This window comes from Salvelinus fontinalis, unplaced genomic scaffold, assembly GCF_029448725.1.
Source record: "Salvelinus fontinalis isolate EN_2023a unplaced genomic scaffold, ASM2944872v1 scaffold_0055, whole genome shotgun sequence".
In the NCBI taxonomy this organism is placed as follows: Eukaryota; Metazoa; Chordata; class Actinopteri; order Salmoniformes; family Salmonidae; genus Salvelinus; species Salvelinus fontinalis.
In genome coordinates this window covers 259,349-281,179 of record NW_026600264.1, presented here as the reverse complement: position 1 = coordinate 281,179, position 21,831 = coordinate 259,349, and the positions used below count along the sequence as shown (strand labels likewise).

General features: G+C 43.2%; 1 protein-coding gene across 1 annotated transcript in view; it reads left to right on the top strand.

Annotated features, from left to right (window-relative positions):
- Positions 1-21,831, top strand: part of LOC129842588 (receptor-type tyrosine-protein phosphatase delta-like) — a 198,521-nt gene that overhangs the window by 116,501 nt on the left and 60,189 nt on the right. The window contains exons 20-25 of the mRNA XM_055911208.1: positions 612-705; positions 6,783-7,013; positions 9,103-9,263; positions 11,422-11,534; positions 15,552-15,649; positions 20,364-20,487. Of these exons, the coding sequence (XP_055767183.1) occupies positions 612-705; positions 6,783-7,013; positions 9,103-9,263; positions 11,422-11,534; positions 15,552-15,649; positions 20,364-20,487 (821 nt within the window). The remainder of the gene's footprint in view (positions 1-611; positions 706-6,782; positions 7,014-9,102; positions 9,264-11,421; positions 11,535-15,551; positions 15,650-20,363; positions 20,488-21,831) is intronic.

The following is a 21,831-nucleotide window of genomic DNA, read 5'->3' as shown; positions in this document are numbered from 1 at the left end:
CATCATTAAGGTGAATCTAGTTGATGATCTCTGTAGTCGACCATCATTAAGGTGAATCTAGTTGATGATCTCTGTAGTCGACCATCATTAAGGTGAATCTAGTTGATGTTCTCTGTAGTCGACCATCATTAAGGTGAATCTAGTTGATGTTCTCTGTAGTCGACCATCATTAAGGTGAATCTAGTTGATGTTCTCTGTAGTCGACCATCATTAAGGTGAATCTAGTTGATGATCCCTGTAGTCGACCATCATTAAGGTGAATCTAGTTGATGATCTCTGTACTGTAGTCGACCATCATTAAGGTGAATCTAGTTGATGATCTCTGTAGTCGACCATCATTAAGGTGAATCTAGTTGATGATCCCTGTAGTCGACCATCATTAAGGTGAATCTAGTTGATGATCTCTGTAGTCGACCATCATTCAGGTGAATCTAGTTGATGATCTCTGTAGTCGACCATCATTAAGGTGAATCTAGTTGATGATCCCTGTAGTCGACCATCATTAAGGTGAATCTAGTTGATGATACCTGTAGTTGACCATCATTAAGGTGAATCTAGTAGACGATCCCAGCTGTACATGATAACTGAAGTGTTGTTGTTGTTGTTGCCAGGGGTTACTATGTGGTGGTGGTTCCTCTGAAGAAACAGAGAGGAGGGAAGTTCTTGAAGCCTGGTGACAACCCTGATCAGATGAACCTAGATGAGGTGAGATACTGTATGATGATGGGGGTAATAACCAGATAACACAATATGAATATGATAATGATGGGTAATAACCAGATAACACAATATGAAGATGATAATGATGGGGGTAATAACCAGATAACACAATATGAAGATGATAATGATGGGGTGATAACCAGATAACACAATATGAAGATGATGGGGGTAATAACTAGATAACACAATATGAAGATGATAATGATGAGGGTAATAACCAGATAACACAATATGATGATGATAATGATCGGGGTAACAACCAGATAACACAATATGAAGATGATAATGATGGGTAATAACCAGATAACACAATATGAAGATGATAATGATGGGGTGATAACCAGATAACACAATATGAAGATGATAATGATGGGTAATAACCAGATAACACAATATGAAGATGATAATGATGGGTAATAACCAGATAACACAATATGAAGATGATAATGATCGGGGTAATAACCAGATAACACAATATGAAGATGATAATGATGGGGTGATAACCAGATAACACAATATGAAGATGATAATGATGGGTAATAACCAGATAACACAATATGAAGATGATAATGATGGGGTGATAACCAGATAACACAATATGAAGATGATAATGATGAGGGTAATAACCAGATAACACAATATGATGATGATAATGATCGGGGTAACAACCAGATAACACAATATGAAGATGATAATGATGGGTAATAACCAGATAACACAATATGAAGATGATAATGATGGGGTGATAACCAGATAACACAATATGAAGATGATAATGATGGGTAATAACCAGATAACACAATATGAAGATGATAATGATGGGGGTAATAACCAGATAACACAATATGAAGATGATAATGATGGGTAATAACCAGATAACACAATATGAAGATGATAATGATGGGGTGATAACCAGATAACACAATATGATGATGATAATGATGAGGGTAATAACCAGATAACACAATATGATGATGATAATGATCGGGGTAACAACCAGATAACACAATATGAAGATGATAATGATGGGTAATAACCAGATAACACAATATGAAGATGATAATGATGGGGTGATAACCAGATAACACAATATGAAGATGATAATGATGGGGTGATAACCAGATAACACAATATGAAGATGATAATGATGGGGGTAATAACCAGATAACACAATATGAAGATGATAATGATGGGGGTAATAACCAGATAACACAATATGAAGATGATAATGATGAGGGTAATAACCAGATAACACAATATGAAGTTGATAATGATGATGAGGGTGATAACCAGATAACACAATATGAAGATGATGATGATGAGGGTGATAACCAGATAACACAATATGAAGATGATAATGATGGGTAATAACCAGATAACACAATATGAAGATGATAATGATGGGTAATAACCAGATAACACAATATGAAGATGATAATGATGGGGTGATAACCACATAACACAATATGAAGATGATAATGATGGGGGTAATAACCAGAAAACACAATATGAAGATGATAATGATGGGGGTAATAACCAGATAACACAATGTTATAATGATGGGGGTAATAACCAGATAACACAATATTAATATGATAATGATGGGGGTAATAACCAGATAACACAATATGAATATGATAATGATGGGGTAATAACCAGATAACACAATATGAAGATGATAATGATGGGGGTAATAACCAGATAACACAATGTGAAGATGGTAATGATGGCTAATGATCAGATAACACCATATGAAGATGATAATGATGGGTAATAACCAGATAACACCATATGAAGATGGTAATGATGGGTAATAACCAGATAACACAATGTGATAATGATGGGGGTAATAACCAGATAACACAATATGAATATGATAATGATGGGGGTAATAACCAGATAACACAATATGAAGATGATAATGATGGTAATAACAACCAGATAACACAACATGAAGATGATAATGATGGGTAATAATCAGATAACACAATATGAAGATGATAATGATGGGGTAATAACCAGATAACACAATATGATGATGATAATGATGGGTAATAACCAGATAACACAATATGAAGATGATAATGATGGGTAATAACCAGATAACACAATATGATGATGATAATGATGGGGGTAATAACCACATAACACAATATGAAGATGATAATGATGGGGTAATAACCAGATAACACAATATGAAGATGATAATGATGGGTAATAATCAGATAACACAATATGAAGATGATAATGATGGGGGTAATAACCAGATAACACAATATGAAGATGATAATGATGGGGGTAATAACCAGATAACACAATATGAAGATGATAATGATGGGGGTAATAACCAGATAACACAATATGAAGATGATAATGATGGGGGTAATAACCAGATAACACAATATGAAGATGATAATGATGAGGGTAATAACCAGATAACACAATATGAAGATGATAATGATGGGTTAATAACCAGATAACACAATATGAAGATGATAATGATGGTAATATCCAGATAACATAATATGAAGATGATAATGATGAGGGTAATAACCAGATAACACAATATGAAGATGATAATGATGGGGGTAATAACCAGATAACACAATATGAAGATGATAATGATGAGGGTAATAACCAGATAACACAATATGAAGATGATAATGATGATGAGGGTGATAACCAGATAACACAATATGAAGATGATAATGATGGGGTAATAACCAGATAACACAATATGAAGATGATAATGATGGGGTAATAACCACATAACACAATATGAAGATGATAATGATGGGTAATAACCAGATAACACAATATGAAGATGATAATGATGGGTAATAACCAGATAACACAATATGAAGATGATAATGATGGGGTGATAACCACATAACACAATATGAAGATGATAATGATGGGGGTAATAACCAGATAACACAATATGAAGATGATAATGATGGGGGTAATAACCAGATAACACAATATGAAGATGATAATGATGGGATGATAACCAGATAACACAATATGAAGATGATAATGATGGGGGTAATAACCAGATAACACAATATGAAGATGATAATGATGGGGGTAATAACCAGATAACACAATATGAAGATGATAATGATGGGGGTAATAACCAGATAACACAATATGAAGATGATAATGATGAGGGTAATAACCAGATAACACAATATGAAGATGATAATGATGGGGGTAATAACCAGATAACACAATGTGATAATGATGGGGGTAATAACCAGATAACACAATGTGATAATGATGAGGGTAATAACCAGATAACACAATGTTATAATGATGGGGGTAATAACCAGATAACACAATATGAATATGATAATGATGGGGGTAATAACCAGATAACACAATATGAATATGATAATGATGGGGTAATAACCAGATAACACAATATGAAGATGATAATGATGGGGGTAATAACCAGATAACACAATATGAATATGATAATGATGGGGGTAATAACCAGATAACACAATATGAATATGATAATGATGGGGTAATAACCAGATAACACAATATGAAGATGATAATGATGGGGGTAATAACCAGATAACACAATGTGAAGATGGTAATGATGGCTAATGATCAGATAACACCATATGAAGATGATAATGATGGGTAATAACCAGATAACACCATATGAAGATGGTAATGATGGGTAATAACCAGATAACACAATGTGATAATGATGGGGTTAATAACCAGATAACACAATATGAATATGATAATGATGGGGGTAATAACCAGATAACACAATATGAAGATGATAATGATGGTAATAACAACCAGATAACACAATATGAAGATGATAATGATGAGGGTAATAACCAGATAACACAATATGAAGATGATAATGATGGGGTAATAACCAGATAACACAATATGATGATGATAATGATGGGTAATAACCAGATAACACAATATGAAGATGATAATGATGGGTAATAACCAGATAACACAATATGAAGATGATAATGATGGGGTAATAACCAGATAACACAATATGAAGATGATAATGATGGGGTAATAACCAGATAACACAATATGAAGATGATAATGATGGGGGTAATAATCAGATAACACAATATGAAGATGATAATGATGGGGGTAATAACCAGATAACACAATATGAAGATGATAATGATGGGGGTAATAACCACATAACACAATGTGAAGATGATAATGATGAGGGTAATAATCAGATAACATTTAACATTTATCCATCTCTACTCCCCTCTCTCTATCCATCTCTACTCCCCTCTCTCTATCCATCTCTACTCCCCTCTCTCTATCCATCTCTATCCCCTCTCTTTATCCATCTCTACTCCCCCCTCCCCTCTCTCTATCATCTCTATCCCCTCCTCTCCTCTCTCTATCCATCTCTACTCCCCCCTCCCTTCTCTCTATTCATCTCTACTCCCCCCTCCCCTCTCTCTATCATCTCTATCCCCTCCTCTCCTCTCTTTATCCATCTCTATCCCCTCCTCTCCTCTCTCTATCATCTCTATCCCCTCCTCCCCTCTCTCTATCCATCTCTACTCCCCCCCTCCCCTCTCTCTATCATCTCTATCCCCTCCTCTCCTCTCTCTATCCATCTCTACTCCCCCCTCCCTTCTCTCTATTCATCTCTACTCCCCCCTCCCCTCTCTCTATCCATCTCTACTCCCCCCTCCCCTCTCTCTATCCATCTCTACTCCCCTCTCTCTATCCATCTCTATCCCCTCCTCCCCTCTCTCTATCCCCTCCTCCCCTCTCTCTATCCATCTCTATCCCCTCCTCCCCTCTCTCTATCCATCTCTACTCCCATCTCTCTATCCATCTCTACTCCCCCTCCCCTCTCTCTATCCATCTCTACTCCCCCCTCTCCTCTCTCTATCCATCTCTACTCCCCCCTCTCCTCTCTCTATCCATCTCTACTCCCCCCTCCCCTCTCTCTATCATCTCAATCCCCTCCTCTCCTCTCTTTATCCATCTCTATCCCCTCCTCTCCTCTCTCTATCATCTCTATCCCCTCCTCTCCTCTCTTTATCCATCTCTACTCCCCCCTCCCCTCTCTCTATCCATCTCTACTCCCTCCTCTCCTCTCTCTATTCATCTCTACTCCCCTCCTCCCCTCTCTTTATCCATCTCTACTCTCCTCTCTCTATCCGTCTCTACTCCCCTCCTCCCCTCTCTCTATCCATCTCTACTCCCCTCTCTCTATCCATCTCTACTCCCCCCTCCCCTCTCTCTATCCGTCTCTACTCCCCTCCTCTCCTCTCTCTATCCATCTCTACTCCCCCTCTCTCTATCCATCTCTACTCCCCCCTCCTCCATCTCTACTCCCCTCCTCTCCTCTCTCTATCCATCTCTACTCCCCCCTCTCCTCTCTCTATCCATCTCTACTCCCCCCTCTCCTCTCTCTATCCATCTCTACTCCCCCCTCTCCTCTCTCTATCCATCTCTACTCCCCCCTCCCCTCTCTCTATCCATCTCTACTCCCCCCTCTCCTCTCTCTATCCATCTCTACTCCCTCCTCCCCTCTTTCTATCCATCTCTACTCCCCCCTCCCCTCTCTCTATCCATCTCTACTCCCCCCTCCCCTCTCTCTATCCATCTCTACTCCCCCCTCTCCTCTCTCTATCCATCTCTACTCCCCCCTCCCCTGTCTCTATCCATCTCTACTCCCATCTCTCTATCCATCTCTATCCCCTCCTCTCCTCTCTCTATCCATCTCTACTCCCCCCTCCCCTCTCTCTATCCCATCTCTACTCCCCCCTCTCTGTCCATCTCTACTCCCCCCTCTCCTCTCTCTATCCATCTCTACTCCCCTCTCTCTATCCATCTCTACTCCCCCCTCTCTGTCCATCTCTACTCCCCCCTCTCCTCTCTCTATCCATCTCTACTCCCCTCTCTCTATCCATCTCTACTCCCCTCTCTCTATCCATCTCTACTCCCCCCTCTCTGTCCATCTCTACTCCCCCCTCTCCTCTCTCTATCCATCTCTACTCCCCTCTCTCTATCCATCTCTACTCCCCCCTCTCCTCCAGCTCCTGAAAGAGATCAACAGGACCAGTGTGAGCCAGGCGCTGCGTGTCCGTCGCCAGGTCCCGGCCAGCCAATCAGATCCCAGGGCCTATGTTTCCGCCCACTTTAAGACCCTCCCCCAGGAGTTCACCCTCGGTGATGGGAGGAGCTATGGGGAGTTCCGGAACCGCCCCCTGCAAAACGGACAGGAATATGTGTTCTTCGTGCTGGCGCTGCTAGACCTGTCTAATAATGTGGGTTTGGGCTGGCGCTGCTAGACCTGTCTAATAATGTGGGTTTGGGCTGGCACTGCTAGACCTGTCTAATAATGTGGGTTTGGGCTGGCGCTGCTAGACCTGTCTAATAATGTGGGTTTGGGCTGGCGCTGCTAGACCTGTCTAATAATGTGGGTTTGGACTGGCGCTGCTAGACCTGTCTAATAATGTGGGTTTGGGCTTGCGCTGCTAGACCTGTCTAATGATGTGGGTTTGGGGTGGCGCTGCTAGACCTGTCTAATAATGTGGGTTTGGGCTGGCGCTGCTAGACCTGTCTAATAATGTGGGTTTGGGCTGGCGCTGCTAGACCTGTCTAATAATGTGGGTTTGGGCTGGCGCTGCTAGACCTGTCTAATAATGTGGGTTTGGGCTGGCGCTGCTTGACCTGTCTAATAATGTGGGTTTGGGCTGGCGCTGCTAGACCTGTCTAATAATGTGGGTTTGGGCTTGGCGCTGCTAGACCTGTCTAATAATGTGGGTTTGGGCTTGGCGCTGCTAGACCTGTCTAATAATGTGGGTTTGGGCTGGCGCTGCTAGACCTGTCTAATAATGTGGGTTTGGGCTGGCGCTGCTAGACCTGTCTAATAATGTGGGTTTGGGCTGGCGCTGCTAGACCTGTCTAATAATGTGGGTTTGGGCTGGCGCTGCTAGACCTGTCTAATAATGTGGGTTTGGGCTGGCGCTGCTAGACCTGTCTAATAATGTGGGTTTGGGCTGGCGCTGCTAGACCTGTCTAATAATGTGGGTTTGGGCTGGCGCTGCTAGACCTGTCTAATAATGTGGGTTTGGGCTGGCGCTGCTTGACCTGTCTAATAATGTGGGTTTGGGCTGGCGCTGCTAGACCTGTCTAATAATGTGAGTTTGGGCTGGCGCTGCTAGACCTGTCTAATAATGTGGGTTTGGGCTGGCGCTGCTTGACCTGTCTAATAATGTGGGTTTGGGCTGGCGCTGCTAGACCTGTCTAATAATGTGGGTTTGGGCTGGCGCTGCTTGACCTGTCTAATAATGTGGGTTTGGGCTGGCGCTGCTAGACCTGTCTAATAATGTGGGTTTGGGCTGGCGCTGCTAGACCTGTCTAATAATGTGGGTTTGGGCTGGCGCTGCTAGACCTGTCTAATAATGTGGGTTTGGGCTTGGCGCTGCTAGACCTGTCTAATAATGTGGGTTTGGGCTGGCGCTGCTTGACCTGTCTAATAATGTGGGTTTGGGCTGGCGCTGCTAGACCTGTCTAATAATGTGGGTTTGGGCTGGCGCTGCTAGACCTGTCTAATAATGTGGGTTTGGGCTGGCGCTGCTAGACCTGTCTAATAATGTGGGTTTGGACTGGCGCTGCTAGACCTGTCTAATAATGTGGGTTTGGGCTTGGCGCTGCTAGACCTGTCTAATAATGTGGGTTTGGGCTTGGCGCTGCTAGACCTGTCTAATAATGTGGGTTTGGGCTGGCGCTGCTAGACCTGTCTAATAATGTGGGTTTGGGCTGGCGCTGCTAGACCTGTCTAATAATGTGGGTTTGGGCTGGCGCTGCTAGACCTGTCTAATAATGTGGGTTTGATCTGGCGCTGCTAGACCTGTCTAATAATGTGGGTTTGGGCTGGCGCTGCTAGACCTGTCTAATAATGTGGGTTTTGGGCTGGCGCTGCTAGACCTGTCTAATAATGTGGGTTTGGGCTGGGAGTGGACACACACACACACTCACACACACAGTAGCACACACACAGTAGCACACACACACACACACACACACACACAGTAGCAGACACACACACACACACACACACACAGTAGCAGACACACACCAGAAGCATGTGTTCTTCTTGCTGGACTAGGGTCAAACCTGGGTCTCCTGTTCGCCACATAACTCTGTTAGCCCACTGAGCTAAAGCCTAGTCATTAGCTAACAAGTCTTCAGGTTTTCAAGATACTCATCACACGAGTATGCCTCACGTAACACACACACACTCTCTCTCTAAACACACACACACACACACACACACACACACACACACACACACACACACACACACACACACTCTCTAACCTCTCTCTCTCTCTCTCCCTCTCTCTCTAGACAATGTATTCAACCAGCCCTTACTCTGACCCCGTGACCTCCAACGACGTGGATCCTCAGCCAATCGTAGACGAGGAGGAGGGGCTTCTGTGGGTGGTGGGGCCGGTAATGGCTGTCATCTTCATCGTCTGCATCGTCATCGCCATCCTGCTCTTCAAGAGGTGAGGAGAGGAGAGGAGAGGAGGGGAGAGGAGGGGAGGGGAGAGGAGAGGAGGGGAGGGGAGAGGAGAGGAGAGGAGGGGAGGGGAGAGGAGAGGAGGGGAGAGGAGGGGAGGGGAGAGGAGAGGAGAGGAGGGGAGAGGAGAGGAGAGGAGGGGAGGGGAGGGGAGGGGAGAGGAGAGGAGGGGAGGGGAGAGGAGAGGAGAGGAGAGGAGGGGAGGGGAGGGGAGAGGAGAGGAGAGGAGAGGAGAGGAGATACTTCTACTGTACAGACAGTTTCAGGTTGCTGATCAACTCTGTCATAACATGATGTTTCTGTCTCTTGTTCTGCTCACTCTGCTTCGTTGACCCAGTAAACCAGACAGGTAAGAAGAAGGATATACTCATTATTATCCCGTTAGAGACTCTGATTACCATCATGTTACCTAGGTTACAGCTATTAGAATCATGCTATGTTGAAACTACAGTGCAAAGAAAAGAAACTGAAGCACAATAATTAGTGTATCGTTTTCCCTCCATGCACCTGGTAATATGTAGCCTGGGTACCAGTCAGTTTCCCTCCATGTACCTGGTAATATGTAGCCTGGGTACCAGTCAGTTTCCCTCCATGTACCTGGTAATATGTAGCCTGGGTACCAGTCAGTTTCCCTCCATGCACCTGGTAATATGTAGCCTGGGTACCAGTCAGTTTTACTACATGCACCTGGTAATACGTAGCCTGGGTACAAGTCAGTGGAATGACAGCTAGACTGATGGGTAGCCAGACTTGGTCATATCAGGTTAGAGTTAGATAGACTAACTAGGTCATATGATAGGTTAGTTAGATAGAGTAGGTCATATGATATGTTAGTTAGATAGACTAGGTCATATGATAGGTTAGTTAGATAGACTAACTAGGTCATATGATAGGTTAGAGTTAAATAGACTAGGTCATATGATAGGTTAGAGTTAGATAGACTAGGTCATATGATAGGTTAGTTAGATAGACTAACTAGGTCATATGATAGGTTAGTTAGATCGACTAACTAGGTCATATGATAGGTTAGTTAGATAGACTAACTAGGTCATATGATAGGTTAGAGTTAGATAGACTAGGTCATATGATAGGTTAGTTAGATAGACTAACTAGGTCATATGATAGGTTAGTTAGATAGACTAACTAGGTCATATGATAGGTTAGTTAGATAGACTAGGTCATATGATAGGTTAGTTAGATAGACTAACTAGGTCATATGATAGGTTAGTTAGATAGACTAACTAGGTCATATGATAGGTTAGTTAGACTAACTAGGTCATGTGATAGGTTAGAGTTAGATAGACTAACTAGGTCATATGATAGGTTAGTTAGATAGACTAACTAGATCATATGATAGGTTAGTTAGATAGACTAACTAGGTCATATTATAGGTTAGTTAGATAGACTAGGTCATATGATAGGTTAGTTAGATAGACTAACTAGGTCATATGATAGGTTAGTTAGATAGACTAGGTCATATTATAGGTTAGTTAGATAGACTAAGTCATATGATAGGTTAGTTAGATAGACTAACTAGGTCATATGATAGGTTAGTTAGATAGACTAGGTCATATTATAGGTTAGTTAGATAGACTAAGTCATATGATAGGTTAGTTAGATAGACTAACTAGGTCATATGATAGGTTAGTTAGATAGACTAGGTCATATTATAGGTTAGTTAGATAGACTAAGTCATATGATAGGTTAGTTAGATAGACTAACTAGGTCATATGATAGGTTAGTTAGATAGACTAGGTCATATTATAGGTTAGTTAGATAGACTAAGTCATATGATAGGTTAGTTAGATAGACTAGGTCATATGATAGGTTAGTTAGATAGACTAACTAGGTCATATAATAGGTTAGTTAGATAGACTAACTAGGTCATATGATAGGTTAGTTAGACTAACTAGGTCATATGATAGGTTAGAGTTAGATAGTTTGTTTTTTCCTTTTTTATAGAGAAAACCCCAGGCAGTGTGTGTGTGTGTGTGTGTGTGTGTGTGTGTGTGTGTGTGTGTGTGTGTGTGTGTGTGTGTGTGTGTGTGTGTGTGTGTGTGTGTGTGTGTGTGTGTGTGTGTGTGTGTGTGTGTGTGTGTGTGTGTGTGTGTTGCATCTGATGCAGTCAATGTGTTGTGTTTCAGGAAAAGAGCTGAGGCGGAGGGAAGGAAGGCTAGTTTCCCCTGCAGCAAGGCCATGTCCTCTCACCATCCTACAGATCCTGTGGAGCTACGCAGAATCAACTTCCAGACCCCAGGTAGACTATACACACACACACACACACACACACATACACACACACACACACACACACACAGACACACAGACACACACACACACACACACACACACACACACACACACACACACACACACACAGACACACACACACACACACACACACACACACACACAGACACACACACACACACACACACACACACACACACACACACAGACACACACACACACACACACACACACACAGACACACACAGACACACACACACACACACACACACACACACACACAGACACACACACAGACACACACACACACAGACACACACACACACACACACACACACACACACAGACACACACACACACACAGACACACACACACACACACACACACACACACACACACACACACACACACACACACACACGTTGGTCTTCAGTGAGTTTTCCTGCTTGTCTCTTTTCCTTTCAGGAAGTTACTGTGTATCAGCTTTCCGCGGCTACAGACGATTGTCAAGTTAGTTGATCTTTGTCCCCCCTCTCTCTCTCTCTCTGGCTAACTAACCTTCATATTGTTCATTCCATCCCCATTTCAGGAACAACCGCTTTGGAAAATGACAGAGTAATTTTAACTGTCAAGGCGCCGCTTAGTATTTTGTCATGCAGAATAAGTTTGTTCTGTTTTGTTGCTGGACTTCTGAATAATTTGAATGCAGTTTGTTCTAAAATCATTTGTTTTCATGACGTCTCTAGGACCTGGAGGTTTCTCTGAATGTGTCTTCCTGACCTGGGCCTGTTATCCCCAAAATGATCTCAATGCTAAATTCATGGTTTAAAACCTTTCGAAAGGAGCGTGGTTAAATCTCAGAGCTGTTTCCCGAATCCATCGTTACCTCAAGTTGTACTTGAAAACCCTTTGTCATTTCCCGACTGTCTCAGACCTCCCATTTAACCGCTAAGTGCGTCGGGTTTTTTTTTTCTTTTTTTTTTGCCCTTCCGCATAACTTTATACACAGAAGATCTCCGCTTCCCATAGAATCAAGCTGTTTATCTGTCTCTCGATATGGCCGCTGATAACTTCAGAACGAAGATGACTACAAATGCAAAGTTTACAAACAAGTGAAGGATAAAAAGATGGTTCACATGGAAACCCAGATGACTGCATTCAAATCTAAAAACACTATAAGCCTATATATTTAAATAATATTGAAATCAATTTCTTGTTCAATAAATGGTTTATATTTTGTTAATTTTAGGCTACTGTCTGTAATTTTGTGCAAAATATATTTTATGGTTGTGTAACAAGATGTGAACAATGATGTTTTGAATCTGTGATCTAGTGTATTATTCTAGGGTAGACTAGGGCCTCATCCTCAGCATTATAATCTGTGATTTAGTGTATTATTCTAGGGTAGGCCAGGGCCTCATCCTCAGCATTATAATCTGTGATCTAGTGTATTATTCCAGGGTAGGCTAGGGCCTCATCCTCAGCATTATAATCTGTGATTTTGTGTATTATTCTAGGGTAGACTAGGGCCTCATCCTCGGCATTATAATCTGTGATTTTGTGTATTATTCTAGGGTAGGCTAGGGCCCCATCCTCAGCATTATAATCTGTGATTTAGTGTATTATTCTAGGGTAGGCTAGGGCCTCATCCTCAGCATTATAATCTGCCCTTTTGTTTGCAGCCATAGCCTGTAGGTGATAATGTCTCTCTAGGAGCTGATCTGTGGTCAGTATTGTGGTATAATTAAAATTAAAAGGTCAGATCTGAATGGAGAAATCTGACCTGAGATCAGCTCTGTATTTCCATCAGTTTCGACACATGGGCCAACAAAGGCCCTTAGTGAAAGTTCTCCCTTCCGTAGTGTTTTTTGGGGGAAACGCACGCGAGTACTTCGGCCGTTGTAGGAACGATGCATCGTTGATACACTCCTAAACGTAAGTTCCGTTGTTACCGGGATACCGGGCCCAGGAAAGACTCCAGGCCCCATGTGAGGCTGTTGCCTTGAAAATATCTGCTTAACACAACTCTTCATCACCACTACTCTTCATCACCACTACTCTTCATCACCACTACTCTTCGTCAACACTACTCTTCATCACAAGTACTCTTCATCAACACTACTCTTCATCAACACTACTCTTCATCACCACTACTCTTCATCACCACTACTCTTCATCACCACTACTCTTCATCACGAGTACTCTTCATCACCACTACTCTTCATCACCCCTACTCTTCTTCAACACTACTCTTCATCACCACTACTCTTCATCAACACTACTCTTCATCATGAGTACTCTTCATCACCATAATACTACTCTTCATCACCACTACTCTTCATCACCACTACTCTTCATCACAAGTACTCTTCGTCAACACTACTCTTCATCACAAGTACTCTTCATCAACACTACTCTTCATCACGAGTACTCTTCATCACCATAATACTACTCTTCATCACCACTACTCTTCATCACCACTACTCCTTATCACAAGTACTCTTCGTCAACACTACTCTTCATCACAAGTACTCTTCATCAACACTACTCTTCATCACAAGTACTCTTCATCACCACTACTCTTCATCACCACTACTCTTCATCACCACTACTCTTCATCAACACTACTCTTCATCACCACTACTCTTCATCACCACTACTCTTCATCACCACTACTCTTCATCAACACTACTCTTCATCACCACTACTCTTCATCAACACTACTCTTCATCATGAGTACTCTTCATCACCATAATACTACTCTTCATCACCACTACTCTTCATCGCCACTACTCTTCATCACAAGTACTCTTCGTCAACACTACTCTTCATCACAAGTACTCTTCATCAACACTACTCTTCATCACGAGTACTCTTCATCACCATAATACTACTCTTCATCACCACTACTCTTCATCACCACTACTCTTCATCACAAGTACTCTTCGTCAACACTACTCTTCATCACAAGTACTCTTCATCAACACTACTCTTCATCACAAGTACTCTTCATCACCACTACTCTTCATCACCACTACTCTTCATCACCACTACTCTTCATCAACACTACTCTTCATCAACACTACTCTTCATCACCACTACTCTTCATCACCACTACTCTTCATCAACACTACTCTTCATCACCACTACTCTTCATCAACACTACTCTTCATCATGAGTGCTCTTCATCAACATAATACTACTCTTCATCACCACTACTCTTCATCGCCACTACTCTTCATCACAAGTACTCTTCGTCAACACTACTCTTCATCACAAGTACTCTTCATCAACACTACTCTTCATCACGAGTACTCTTCATCACCATAATACTACTCTTCATCACCACTACTCTTCATCACCACTACTCTTCATCACTAGTACTCTTCGTCAACACTACTCTTCATCACAAGTACTCTTCATCAACACTACTCTTCATCACAAATACTCTTCATCACCACTACTCTTCATCACCACTACTCTTCATCACCACTACTCTTCATCAACACTACTCTTCATCAACACTGCTCTTCATCAACACTACTCTTCATCAACACTACTCTTCATCACCACTACTCTTCATCAACACTACTCTTCATTACCACTACTCTTCATCAACACTACGCTTCATCACCACTACTCTTCACCACCACTACTCTTCATCACCATAACACTACTCTTCATCAACAGAACACAACTCTTCATCAACAGAACTCTACTCTGCTTTTATATGGCTCTGAGAACCACACATCTAACACTAACCACTTCTAACTGGCTCTGGGTTGAAGTTGCCCTTAGGTACAGATCTAGGAACAGTTTACCCTCCCAAGATCCTAACCTGAAGCATTAGGCGAAACAATGTAAAACTGACTTAAGATCAGTGTCTATGGACAACTTCGGGGGAACTACTTTGTTATCCTGATAGTCTTACATCAATCAAATAATAATATATCTTTCTTTCCCTCTGTCTCTCTCTGTCTGTCTCTGTCTCTGTCTCTCTCTCTCTCTCTCTCTCTCTGTAAGGCATGGCTAGTCACCCACCTATCCCCATCTCTGAGCTCGCTGATCATCTAGAACGTCTGAAAGCCAACGACAACCTGAAGTTCTCTCAGGAATATGAGGTATGAGTTTGTTTGAAGGAGACCTCTCAGGAGTATGAGGTATGAGTTTGTTTGAAGGAGACATCTCAGGAGTATGAGGTATGAGTTTGTTTTGAAGGAGACATCTCAGGAGTATGAGGTATGAGTTTGTTTGAAGGAGACCTCTCAGGAGTATGAGGTATGAGTTTGTTTTGAAGGAGACATCTCAGGAGTATGAGGTATGAGTTTGTTTGAAGGAGACATTTTCACTCCCAATTATTCTGGTTTCATTATGCAATTCCTATTGAGTTCTACACCCTGTGTAGAAACCCTCTAGCCAGCTAGATACAACACACACACACACACACACACACACACACACACACACCTGTTTATGCCTTTTATCTTTTGACAGAGGTATCAGGGTTTAAATGTGAAGCAGAATCTTCCTCCTCTCACGTCTCCTGTTTTAACCAGAGATCTGTCTGTCAGTCTGTCTCAAAGAGATACTGCTTACAGACTGATGGTTATCAATGTTACGCTTCCAGAGAGATAGAGGGAGATGGAGAGAGGGGGGAGAGAGAGGGGGGAGCGGGAGAAGTGAGAGAAGGGAAAGGGAGAGAGCGAAAGCGGAAAGGAGAGAGAGATAAAGACAGAGAGAGAGGGGAGAGAGAGAGAAAGAAAGCGAGAGAGGGGGGAGAGAGAAGGCAGACAAGAGAGAGAGAGCGACGAAGACAGACTGAGAGAGGCGGGGGGAGAGGGGGGAGAGAGAGAGACAAAGACAGAGAGAGAGGAGAGAGAAAGAGAGAGAGGGGAGGGGGGAGAGAGAGAATGGAAAGAGAGAGAGAGAGAGAGAGAAAGCAGACAGGAGAGAGACATAAAGAGAGGAGAGAGAGGAGAGAGAAAGAAAGTGAGAGAGGGGGGAGAGAGAGAAGGCAGACAGGAGAGAGAGCGACAAAGACAGAGACTGAGAGAGGCGGGCGGAGAGAGAAAGTAAAAGGAGAGAGAGAAAGCAGACAGGAGAGAGAGAGACAAAGACAGAGACTGAGAGGCGGGCGGAGAGAGAAAATAAAGGGAGAGAGCGAAAGCAGACAGAAGAGAGAGAGAGAGAGAGAGAGAGAGAGAGAGAGAGAGAGAGAGAGACAAAGACAGAGAGAGGGAGAGAGGGGGGAGAGAGAGAAGGCAGACAGGAGAGAGAGAGATAAAGACAGAGACTGAGAGAGGCGGGGTGAGAGAGAAAGTAAAGGGAGAGAGAGAAAGCAGACAGGAGAGAGAGAGACAAAGACAGAGAGAGGGGGAGAGAGTGCAGGGGAAGTGAGAGAAGTGAAAGGGACAGAGTGAAAGCAGACAGGAGAGAGTGTTTTTATCATGGCCATGTTCTGTACAATAGAGCTCCTTTTTGATTAGTCCTTAGAATATCTACATCATTCCACGAGAATACAACTGTAAAAAGTTGCTAATTAAGATGGAGAAAATTTTACTTTTAGGCCTGTGCATGCTGGATATGGAATCCGGAGGGCTCTAATTGGCTAGGGCTAGAACGAAGAGAGAGGATGGAGTAAGGGGGAGGGAAAGGGAGTGAGAGTGAGAGTGAGAGAGAGAGAGAGAGAGAGAGAGAGAGAGAGAGAGAGAGAGAGGGGAAGAGAGAGAGAAACTTGTGTAATGTTTACTGTTCATTTTTATTGTTTATTTCACTTTTGTTTATTATCTACTTCACTTGCTTTGGCAATGTTAACATACGTTTCCCATGCCAATAAAGCCCCTTAAATTGAATTGCATTTAAATGTAATTGAGAGAGAGAGAAAGAGAGGGAGCAAGAGAGAGGGAGAGGGAGAGAGAGAGACGGGGGGGGGTTAGGACAGAGGGTAGTCAAACATAAATGATAGGGAGAAGGGCAGTCAAAAAGAGAAAATGGGGAAAGAGATGGAGAGAGATGGAGGAATGGAGAGAGAACGAGAGAGATGGAGAGAGAACGAGAGAGATGGAGGGATGGAGAGAGAACGAGAGAGATGGAGGGATGGAGAGAGAACGAGAGAGATGGAGGGATGGAGAGAGAACGAGAGAAATGGAGGGATGGAGAGAGAACGAGAGAGATGGAAGGATGGAGAGAGAGAGAACGAGAGAGATGGGGGGATGGAGAGAGAACGAGAGAGATGTAGGGATGGAGAGAGAGAACGAGAGAGATGGAGGGATGGAGAGAGAACGAGAGAGATGGAGGGATGGAGAGAGAACGAGAGAGATGGGGGGATGGAGAGAGAACGAGAGAGATGGAGGGATGGAGAGAGAACGAGAGAGATGGAGGGATGGAGAGAGAACGAGAAATATGGAGGGATGGAGAGACAGATGGGGGGATGGAGAGAGAACGAGAGAGATGGAGGGATGGAGAGACAGATGGAAGGATGGAGAGAGAACGAGAGAGATGGAGGGATGAGAGAGAACGAGAGAGATGGAGGGATGGAGAGACAGATGGAGGGATGGAGAGAGAACGAGAGAGATGGAGGGATGGAGAGAGAACGAGAGAGATGGAGGGATGGAGAGAGAACGAGAGAGATGGAGGGATGGAGAGAGAACGAGAGAGATGGAGGGGATGGAGAGAGAACGAGAGAGATGGAAACACAAAAGCCATCATTATAGGTTGGAGACAGTTCTGTTATTACCATCATTATAGGTTGGAGACAGTTCTGTTATTACCATTATTATAGGTTGGAGACAGTTCTGTTATTACCATCATTATAGGTTGGAGACAGTTCTGTTATTACCATCATTATAGGTTGGAGACAGTTCTGTTATTACCATCATTATAGGTTGGAGACAGTTTGGTGTTGGACTGGGCTTTTCTCTCCAAAGGAATTCATGGCATTTTGATTTTGTATTCTGTTGGGTAAAACGTAGCGAAACATTTTTATTCCGTTTTCAAAATGTTTTGTTCCTGTTTCATGCCTGTACTGTCTTTTTTTAAATTCAATTCAACCTTTGACCTGTTGTGGTGTAGTTCGTTGACACTTATTACCAAGGGTTGGAACCCGAAGTGAATTTCCACACGTTTCATTCTGAAGAAAACCATAATTTTTTTTGTTTCCGTTACGTTGTTCCGTCCAACAAAATGAAGTTCTGAATTGGTTTCAAACCAAAATAAGTAACGGTTTTATATCGTTCCTTTCTGTTCCTTTTTCAACCTCTGAAATAAACATTATTTTTATTTTATTTTTTACATTTAGCTCGACATTTAATGACTTCACCGATCAGTGCGGATAGAGCAGCTTGCTGTGAAGCCAGTAGGCGACTTAATTTAACAAAGAACAAATTGTAATTTTGCCGTATCTGCATGGTTTAATCTCACTGAAAGACAAAAAAAACACACAAACTGCTGCCAGTCAACTGACATGTTGAGGTTGAGGTTGAGGTTGAGGAGACAGAACGGAGGAAGAAGCACGGGGCGTCTTGTTATAACATGCGTTGTCTGAATTAGGTCCCCACTGAATTATACCTACGGAGGAGCGACTTCTACAGAGGAACTTTAAATGTCTTTGAACTTCGGAGTTGACGTGATGTTGGATCAGAGCTAACGTTAGCTAGCTAGCTGACAAGCTTGTGTGTACCTTCCGAGTTGACATGATGTTGGATCAGAGCTAACGTTAGCTAGCTAGCTAACAAGCTTGTGTGTACAGAGCAGCACTAGAATTAAAAACACATGTTACCTCATAGTCCCTTCACCCCTACCTACATGTACAAATGACCTCTAACCTGTACCCTCCGCACACTGATTCGATACGGGTACCCCTTGTATATAGCCTCGTTATTGTTATGTTATCGTGTTAACGTTACTAATTATTATTTTTTAACTTTAGTTTATTTGGTAAATCTTTTCTCAACTCTTCTTGAACTGCACTGTTGGTTAAGGGCTTGTAAGTCAGCATTTCACGGTAAAGTCTACACTTGTTGTATTCGGCGTGTTTGACAAATAAAGTTTGATTTGATTTGAGTAGTTAATCAATCCAATGTGAAAAGTGATAAAACTATTTATAATTAACTAGCAATAAAAAGTAAATCCATTCTTCTCTAATTAAACATCTCACCATCATTTCTGAATTCCACTTGTAACGTGATCAGTAGACTACAGTAATCTACTTCAGAGGGGAGGGGCAGGTAGCCTACACACCCACTGGTAAAGATTTCCAGCTGGCGGGCAGATCCTGGAATAAGTTCCTGAGTGACAAAGTGAGGGCTTTGCATAGGCGCTTTGTTGCAAATTTTGTGAGACTGGGAAAAAAATGGTCGGGAACATAAAAGAGCTGGTTACCATGCTTTTAAAATAACGGTTCTGTTCCGGAACAGTATAGATCACTTTCGTTTTCGGTTTGGGTTCTGTTACTTAAATAATTTAGTTATCTACCGGTTTTCTGTTCTGTTCCCTGAACCGGTTCCAACCCTTGCTTATTACCCTTTGACAACTGTGTTATAGTCCATTGACCTCTGTGTTGTAGTCCATTGACCTCTGTGTTATAGTCCATTGACCTCTGTGTTATAGTCCATTGACCTCTGTGTTATAGTCCATTGACCTCTGTGTTATAGTCCATTGACCTCTGTGTTATAGTCCATTGACCTCTGTGTTGTAGTCCATTGACCTCTGTGTTGTAGTCCATTGACCTCTGTGTTGTAGTCCATTGGCCTCTGTGTTGTAGTCCATAGACCCTGGCCAGCAGTTCACCTTGGAGCATTTTAATCAAAACTCTAACCTCTGACCTCTGTGTTGTAGTCCGTTGACCCCGGACAGCAGTTCACCTGGGAGCAGTCTAACCTGGAGGTCAACAAGCCAAAGAACCGCTATGCCAACGTCATCGCCTACGACCACTCCAGGGTTCTACTGTCCAGCATCGAGGGTAGGTTGACAGTCACACACATACAGGCTAACGTCATCGCCTACGACCACTCCAGGGTTCTACTGTCCAGCATCGAGGGTAAGTTGACAGTCACACACATACAGGCTAACGTCATCGCCTACGACCACTCCAGGGTTCTACTGTCCAGCATCGAGGGTAGGTTGACAGTCACACACATACAGGCTAACGTCATCGCCTACGACCACTCCAGGGTTCTACTGTCCAGCATCGAGGGTAGGTTGGCAGTCACACACATACAGGCTAACGTCATCGCCTACGACCACTCCAGGGTTCTACTGTCCAGCATCGAGGGTAAGTTGACAGTCACACACATACAGGCTAACGTCATCGCCTACGACCACTCCAGGGATCTACTGTCCAGCATCGAGGGTAGGTTGGCAGTCACACACATACAGGCTAACGTCATCGCCTACGACCACTCCAGGGTTCTACTGTCCAGCATCGAGGGTAAGTTGACAGTCACACACATACAGGCTAACGTCATCGCCTACGACCACTCCAGGGTTCTACTGTCCAGCATCGAGGGTAGGTTGACAGTCACACACATACAGGCTAACGTCATCGCCTACGACGACTCCAGGGTTCTACTGTCCAGCATCGAGGAAGAGACACACACACATACAGGCTAACGTCATCGCCTACGACCACTCCAGGGTTCTACTGTCCAGTATCGAGGAAGAGACACACACACATACAGGCTAACGTCATCGCCTACGACCACTCCAGGGTTCTACTGTCCAGCATCGAGGAAGAGACACACTTTTCTTGCCAGTCTGAAAGTTCCTTGGCTGTCTTAATATGATATTACCACTTAGCAGAAGCATTTATCTAAAGTGACTTACAGTACAGTGAGTGTATGCTGTTTTTTTTTGTAAAGCAGAGAGAGAGAGAAAGCGAGAGGGAGGGGCCCTGGCAGCTCCATAGGGGAGAGGGGGAAACCGTGGGTGGCAAAGCCCAGACAGATTACTCTAATCTGGGCAGAGCATGTATGAGAGTAGCCCATCCATCTCCTCGGTCCAGGAGCTCTCTTTCTCTGTTTGTTTGTCTGTCAGGCCTGCGAGTCACACACACACACATTAACATACAAGCATACACTCTCCCTCTATCTTTCTCTCTCTCATGCACACACACACACACACATTCTGACTCTCGCACACACGCACACACACACACACCCACACACACACACACACACACACACACACACACACACACACACACACACACACACACACACACACACACACACACACACACACACACACACACACACACACACACACACACACACACACACACACACACACACACAGACTCTGCCAA